Here is an 8,363-nt window from a genome sequence, read left to right on the forward strand (position 1 = left end):
TGCTCATGCAGGTTTATGTTTTATGCATTTACGAACAGAAAAGGAAGGAACATCAGGGGATGTATAAAGGTACATAACGTCAGTTAATTGTGCCGTGTTTCTTCCTACCGGTATTTTTACCCCCTCCCAACCACGCGCGCCCGTTCGCCGTGTAATTCCGCGGCGTGTTACAATTACAATATTACGCTTTTAGCAGGACAAGAGTGGCAGAAAAGTTACATAGAAGAAGTGGCAAGGGTAACCTATAACAGCAACATGTAACTGGAGAAAATGATGCGTTGACAATTTGTCAAATCAGTATGGCTAGAGAAATCGTCGTAAACGTACCGGTATTATGATAATAGATGTTACGTCACAACTACATGTTTATACAACACCACAGTTGTCCTAAAAAGTCCTTGGTGCTGAAGTCGTCATCAGCCAAATAGTCCCTAAGAATAAGACGCAAATCAGAGGTTGTCTCTATAGTTTAGGCTCTAGATTTTCTGGCTATCGCTTTAGCAACGTATAATCTTTTATAATTCTCCAAATGCTTGTTGTTCGTAGCGTTTTATGGTGTCGGAGATTTGATCGTGCGGCGAACACTTCCTGGTATTAGTGCGCGCGATAGCGGTAAAGCGTTTCGTCGCCTGATTACCCAGATCGTGCGTTCTGGGTGTTTTAGCGCCATCGGAGCCCGCAGAAAACGCATCTGATATTTTTTCTTCCTTTTCACTCAGTATACAGAAGAAGTCTTGACCTTTATTGCCATATTAGTCATTATCCCAGGAAAACTCATTTTTACCGTTTAGCAGCCTGTAAAAAATGGCCCCAAATTAGCAATTTTGGGGTAAAAAGCTTATATTTTTTATGGTTTTTACCAAAAATAACATTTCTACAGAAAATGTCAAATGAGTCTGTCGGTCAGCAACAAGGCACCCTTTCCTATCGGAAACATTGAATTGTCCGAAAAACGATGTTTTGAGAAGCGCTAGTGCTTTTCTCAGAGACAGTCAAATTGGCCCCGAATCGTAAAAAAAATCTCCGAACCAAGACATTTAACAACTTACTCAATTATCATTTTCTCTCAAACCGTCAAAAGTATCAAAATCTTTTTAGTAATGTGACATTAAATGAGGCCAAATTTCGAATACTTGTTAGTAGAATTTTATGAGAGACTAAGAATACATACGTTTTGTTGCATAGCGCTTAAGTTAAACGCTAGTCAAACCTATATTCAACGAGGTTTTTACCTTTGAGAGCACAACGAACAAAGGAGACAACAAAAAGACAAGCTAACAAGTTCTCTCTGTTATACATAAGTGCACTTTGCCGTCTGTGCTTTATTAACTTGAGTATTACAGTTAAAAGGTGCATTCATAACTTTAAATTTGAACAAATATCTGACTTACAAGCAACCAATCATTTCAATATTACACATATCATCTAATGATTGCATCAATGACAATGGCAAAGTATATGATTTACAAGTATGATAATAATAAGATAACATTGGAGGAAATTTCTGTAATATTTCTGAATTGTCTCTTAACACAATCTATAGTGCAAACGTGTACATGAATTTGAGAAAAAATGCAGTTTTATATCCAAACGAAAATGCTGATCAGTTCTAATCTTCTCCATCAAAATCTACAAGTATTATCATATTTCAAAAGGCAAAGCATACAAGATACAATGCGGATATACATGTATGATACAGATTCTGTAATATACAAATGACATGGAAGATCCAGAACCTACATAAAATGTGGACTTATTTTAGGTTACAAATTCGTGGCACGTCGTACTATGAGGACAAACTGAACTGAACTGAACAAGTGCATAAAAAGCTTTCTATACTTCAGCCAGATAGAAGGCTTAAACGTTATGTCATCTAAAGCTAAGTAACAGATCACGATTTCCAAACATCCAATAAATTCCATATAATAATCATGTGCAATTGCTGACTTCTGCACTAGACCAAAATGAGGTTCTCCCTGACTAGACCATTTTGAAAGTAATTAAGATGGGGGTGGTCAGGACATTTTTCTCCTTCACTCATACTGCATTGTACTGAACAATTTTGACTATGCCTTAGATTCATAATGAATATTTTTCTCTGAATGCCACCTTCAACCTTTAAAGAAAATATCAATTTTTCTTGTGCAATTTAGAATGAAAACCTTACAACCTCAGCTAACACTCCCTTTTGGAGTAGAATTCCCCTTAAAATAGCATGAAAATGTAATTCTTGTATCTTAACAGTGCCTGGTGAGGGCCTTGTCACATTTGTACAGAGCTATCACCAGCTTTAAATTCTTATGTCCCACTCATTGTTGGGGAGCCCACTTCATTTATTTTTCTGTCATTTTTAGCTCACAAAAATACATTTTCATCAATTCTATGTCATGAAGTTAAAATATTTGGGACGGACAAATTGCAATTTCATTCATGCAAAGAAGCAAATTTCTGTCCAGAGGAACAAGCCCTGGAGACAGCTCTACAACAATAGGTTTATGACAACTAAAATTTTGGATGTTTTGCAACAGAAAAGGTTGCCATAGTTCCTTTCTGGCATTCAACTCTGTCATAGCCTTTTTGGAGAGCCTAGGATTTAACAGCTGTTTGAAGAATAAGATTTAGACCTGAAGGAATGACGGTGCTACGCGTGATTTGCGTTGGCAGCTTTTGGTGTCCGTGGGTAACACACAAGTAGAGCGAGCTGTATCAGTCCCAGTAGAGCACCGAGTAGGTTAGGAACCTGGAGAAACAACAACAACATGCAGAGGAGGTAACAGTCACAGGACAAGCTTTTGTTTACTGTAAATGCAGAAATGTTCACGGTGGATTAATGTTCGCGGTTTTTGCGGCGGCCGCTTCACCGCGAATTTATAGCCACCGCAAACATTTTTCCCTGACAGTAAGAGACTACAGTGCATGGTGCTACCGCGAAATTAAAACCACAGCGAAAAGTCCATTTTCCTGCTACCGCGAACTTAAATGCATTTACAGTACATAGGAACATGGTGGCATATACAATTCTAATTACTACTTCATGCTTAGGAAGCAGAGAGATTTAATATAGATGTTCCACTTGCACATGAAAACTTGAAACGAAATACTAGTAGTACATTATTCTATCTAAAGATATCTAATAGTATCAACAAGGTCATTATGTGATATTTACGTGATGAGAGGCTTTCTACAGACATTTGTATCTGAGTATGTAGACTATACCAAAAATATATGCTTCATTCTGTTTTACACAAGCACTTGAGAAAAATAGTGCAAGTTTCATATCATATATTCTAAGTTTGAGTTGAAATGGACTTGCCCCTGAATATTGATGTCTCTAAATTATCAAATAACTCTACATGACATTAAACTACACTCTCTAGATTTTTGATAAAAATAGAAAGATTTCCTTAACTAGACATACATTTGGTACAAAATAAAAGTACATTTGTTGACAATGACTGAAGAAAAATCACATGGACTATTGCAAAGATATGACCTTATATTCATACTACAATGAATCTACGAATTATTCTATAATTGCACATGGCATTCTTGTGTTCATGTGGAATGTATGAAAGAAGATATTGATATATTAAATGATGTAGACATTCTGTTTTACGTATACAAAAATAGATCTGTTTTCTGGGTAAGGCACAATTCAGTCAAGTTTGACAATTTTTCTATCTTTGAAACATTTTTTAGGAGAATCATTAAAAGTACATGGCTCTTAAGACAGTTTGCAAGGTAATATGGTTCCTTATAGTTATACAAACAAAAATCTACAACACTCCAGAAATTTAGCAAAGTCCAAAGAAGGAAAGATATAGCGTGGAAATATTATTTTGGAATTGTTTTAAAAAACTTTTCTTATTGATATGGATGGAAGAAGCCTTCTAGAGAAGTATACATATGTGGGATGTTGAGATGATATGCTGAATAAAAGAAAGGACATCAAAAATTGGGAAGGGCAGATTCTAGAAGGGCAGATTCTACTGTACTTACAGAACAAAAATGTGATCCCTGTACATTTAGCATGCAACATTTCTCATTACATGGCTTACAACAATACAAAGTTTGACACCAAAAAATTGTTTTGACTTTAAGTTTAACATAGTACACCACAATGCAACAACTGTTAGCAGAAACAAAAAAAAAATAAAGCAACACAAGAAAAATAACAGCTTATTTTGTTTTAGAGAAATAGATGCGGTCGTGGCTGGTCGTGCTTTTCATAGTTGAGCGATACGCGGCGGTGTCCGTGGGTACAGGAGGTACAGGGGGAGTTGGGAGAAACTCAGTAATGCGCCCAGAAGGCTGGGGATCTGGAAAGAAGACGGGGCACCCTCACTTGTCAACTCTACTTCTTCCCATGGTTTGGTTATAAGACTTTCAAAAAAATACAAACCTCTTACAAGTTACCATAATAACTCAAAGAAAAGGGGAAAGGGTTAAAGTGGACTTTCAACAGGGCAAATGTGAAAAAATTATGTGGAAAGGTAGTTGTTTGTATGACTACCATGATTGTGCAGTTTTACATATCCAACTGTTTTAACTGCATTTTACAGTTAACATATTCACAGATCCATGTATTAGTATTGCTGCTTCATTGAGATTCAACCATGCTGTTGTGTGCTGTCCATGTTTGCATGTTGCTGTCAATATGTAGTACTACATGTATATTGCTGCCAAACCAAAGCCACTATTGTATTTTCCTAAGGACAGTTGCTTGGAGATAATTATGCTGTTGTGTTGTGCTGCTGTCCTATATGACAGTAGCTGTACACGAGTGATGTTGTATTGCTGTCTGATACAGTTGTGTAGAAACAGACAGCTGTTCTGTTAATGTTCAGTCCAGTGACAGATGTGTACAGGCACCACTTTGTGTTACTACCTAAGCTAATAACAGTTGTATGGTGACTGAGTGTTCCTGTACATTGGTTAATGACAGCACTTTGTGTTGCTGTCAAAGCTGATGACAGTTGGGTGGTGACTGCGTGTTGCTGTCCATTTTCATGACTGCTGTGTAATTTTTGCTGTCTAAAGGATGATTTTGCTCTTTCTAACCCCACTACTCTCAGAACGCTTGTCTATCATCAATTGGGATGAACAGATAGGTACATAAAAACATGATAACATGCATGATGGTCTCAAAACCAGGATAGTAAAACACATACCTGTATGAACAAGTCATTGACCAGTCTGCCATAGATGTACCACTCTGAAGACACCACAAAGTTGGCCACAGATAAGGCAGGAGTCATGGTCTCTGTGCATCTGGTCTTCAGGACTTCAGCCTACAACAATAAAGATAGATATACAGGAATAGAACTACACATAATTTTGTTGCTAAGCAGGGTTCTTTAAGTATACAAAATTAAGCATCAGTAGTTAACTACAGGGACCGCAAGGACCACTCCAGTGTGGAGATGAACGCAACTCGGTTTAATGTACTTCTAACTGGCTTAACAACAAGATGGCGGAGAACATCTGGGACACTTCCCTCATTACCATATTGGTGATACAGTAGTGGTTCATTAGCATACCGCTGACGTCATAACATTACATAATATATCTGGCGAAGAGGGACTGGTATTGAAACTTTGAACCTTTCAGAATGAAGCTTTTATCAACTACTTTTCTGAAAACCTATATAATAGTAGAAGTAGCAAAGACTTAATCCTTTTTGTCAGTAATTGTAAGTATTGCCTGATTCACACTCACTCACTCACTCACTCACTCACTCACTCACTCACTCACTCACTCACTCACTCACTCACTCACTCTAGCTCACTCATTCAGGAAGGGCATCTGGCCGTGATACCCCTGCTTCAAACCCTTTAAGTCAAGATGTTGTTTTTTGCCTGATCTATCTTTTGCAGGTCAGCAATCAGACCCGAACAACATCCTGGAACCTTCGCAAGATGGGGAACAATGGACATTAAACCGGAGAGTGATTCATTCATTCACACACTCTTTATAAACTGTACAGCTGTAGCCCACTCCTCACCATGGTAGCCAGCGGTGACCCGTACATGAGAACAGCACAGCCCGAGGCCATGAGACCCAGGTGGAAGGCTGCCACGGAGTCGTCTGGTGAGAAGAACTTCACATAGATCAGGACGGGAAACAACACCGCTCCTCCCGCTAACAGCTGGTTATGGAGGGTGTTCTGGAAACAAGGGAAAATCTTGTTAATCTTTTTCTGACTTTTTACAAGAAAATCTTCATCATCAACAATGACTGAACAAGGAAACTATTGAACTCTTTCCTTGGTTTCAAGTAGCAGTTGAATTTTCTCAAAATCACACAAGATACAGCTGATTATAGAGGGTGTTCTGGAAACAATTTAGCAAAATCCTGTAACTTCTCTGGCATAAAAATCAGGGATTTTGTAACAGCATCATAAACAATGACTTGACAAGGAAACTATAGAAATCTTATTTCTTTCTTGGCCTCTAGTAGCACTTGAATTGTCTCAAAATCGCATAAGTTACAAGAGAAAGTAAATTGTGGACAGCAAATAAAGAAAATTGGTTACTCTATGGTTAATGAATGTCAGACTTTATAATAGTTTGTCCTACCTTTTGTTTAGTGTAGACATAGTAAACCACCAAGTAGCTAGTCTGTAGGAGAGCTCCTATAGAGTTGACCACCACAAGTGTTTTGTCTTGAACCAAGACTCCATACTTCAGCCAGAATGTGCAGCTGTACAAAAAAAATAGAGGAAACAAAAGAAAAAAGTACACTTAATTTGGATTTCATATCATTGTCACAGTTGAATATTTACGAGGCAAACTTAATGTGCGTTTTTTTGTTTATCTATCTAATTCTTTATCTATTGAGATTCGCGACATAAGTGAAATGACTGGCATATTAAAGCTGACTGCCACCACCCGGAGACTATCATAGAAGCTCATTAGTGTTGGTAGTACAATGCTAAACTTTCTTCTAACACAAAGGTATATACAGATCAAAGACAGGACGGAAAAGAGTGTAACTGTTAAATTTGATCCACTCACACAGGGAAGGTCAGTGTAACATTGGGGTTTGCTAAGGATTCAAATCCTGGATCCAGAAGTCAAAGTTATACAACAACGCTTTAAGTACAATACCATAGTAACACCTGCCACCTTTGTTTGTATACCTTAAGTCACCATCTAACGATCTAGACAGACACTGATGAGGTGCATGTTTGTTCTTAGATCTGGATGTGTTTCCTTTGGTACTTACTTGATCAGTGTAGTGAGGAATGGGTAGACTGTGACTCCTGCAGTCGATCCCTGTTGGGTGATCTTTGAAGCAATAACCCTGTAAAAATAATCAACAAACCACAGGTAAACTCACTTCACAGGTCCTGTGAGAATTTAGTCATGTGCCACTGTAATCTATGTTGCTGTAAATTGCATAAGACTAAGTAAGAGCAAATTCTCACTGGAGTCCACCCATGCAAACATGGTTGCTTTTTCTCTTAATCTCTTTAATGCTAACTGTAACGTCATATTCTGTATACAAATAAACTAGAATCCTACAGCATTGGGCTTTATCAATAATTTGTGGTGCTATTTCTAACGTTTAATATATGAAAATTATGCACAGGTCAGAAAACCTAAAAAATAATTCAGGTTGAAAATACTTACGATCCTGTGAGAAACTGCCCAACTGTACAGACAGTCGCCAGAAGGGACATCACAGAGACGAGAGAGAGGTCCTCGAACATTGTTGTTCACGGAAACGCAAGTTCAACTAAAAGTAAAACTCCAAAATAATTTATGGCTGAGGGAGGGGGGCGGTCCCTCAAATTTGGCAGCTACGAAAATCCAAGAAATAAACGAATCTGCATTCACAAAGTATTCTCACGCCCAGTTCTACCTAATCAGAAGCATCACTGGAATGCAAATATGGTGAAAATTTGGTTCAAATCCCTCGCATATGGGAGAAATTTGCAAAGTTTTATCCGGAAAAGTTCCACGTCGGCTTTGTTTTGGTCCTTACCGCCATCTTGGGCTCCAAATCTCGCGGGAAATCCCGGGGATTTAAATTTGGCCTTTAAATTTTATCAAGGTAAATCTTCACACAATCATAACAAAAATATAGACAAGGTTTAGGAGAAGAAACTGCCATGAATAAGAGCATTGTTATACAAAATGTATGTTGGAGATTTTTTTTTAAAATCGTGGTTTCGTCCATTTAACCTTTGACATCCAAAATGGCCGCCTCCAGTAAATACGAAATCGGACATACTTCGTAACTAGAGTGTAATATTAGCTGTTCCAGCAAATACGAGAACAGGTTTGCGCGTGAGTAACTCATGTTAGGGAATTAACATAAAAATTAAAATCGACGTTCAAAAACACTTCTAAAGACCT

At 37.8% G+C, this 8,363-nt stretch overlaps 1 protein-coding gene across 2 annotated transcripts; it reads right to left on the bottom strand.

Annotated features, from left to right (window-relative positions):
• Positions 1-1,285: 1,285 nt before the first annotated feature.
• LOC118424414 (sugar transporter SWEET1-like) lies at positions 1,286-7,860 on the bottom strand. Of its 2 annotated transcripts, none has more exons than XM_035832973.1 (6): positions 7,635-7,860; positions 7,228-7,305; positions 6,579-6,702; positions 6,005-6,166; positions 5,172-5,291; positions 1,286-2,740 (listed from the first exon to the last, which is right to left on the bottom strand). In XM_035832973.1, the coding sequence occupies exons 1-6, from the start codon at positions 7,712-7,714 to the stop codon at positions 2,642-2,644; spliced, it is 663 nt and encodes a 220-aa protein (XP_035688866.1). In that variant the 5' UTR covers positions 7,715-7,860; the 3' UTR covers positions 1,286-2,641. The 2 variants fall into 2 exon arrangements, with proteins under 2 accessions (XP_035688866.1, XP_035688867.1); XM_035832974.1 differs by lacking the exon at positions 1,286-2,740 and adding an exon at positions 2,992-4,319.
• Positions 7,861-8,363: the final 503 nt, after the last annotated feature.

The sequence above is a fragment of the Branchiostoma floridae genome, chromosome 10 (assembly GCF_000003815.2).
Source record: "Branchiostoma floridae strain S238N-H82 chromosome 10, Bfl_VNyyK, whole genome shotgun sequence".
In the NCBI taxonomy this organism is placed as follows: domain Eukaryota; kingdom Metazoa; phylum Chordata; class Leptocardii; order Amphioxiformes; family Branchiostomatidae; genus Branchiostoma; species Branchiostoma floridae.

Coding starts and splice junctions, on each gene's coding strand:
- LOC118424414 (XM_035832973.1), bottom strand. CDS start 7,714: ATGTTCGAGGACCTCTCTCTCGTCTCTGTGATGTCCCTTCTGGCGACT. Junction 7,306..7,634: donor GGGCAGTTTCTCACAGGATC/GTAAGTATTTTC, acceptor TTATTTTTACAG/GGTTATTGCTTCAAAGATCA. Junction 2,741..5,171: donor TCAATGACTTGTTCATACAG/GTATGTGTTTTA, acceptor TTGTTTCTCCAG/GTTCCTAACCTACTCGGTGC.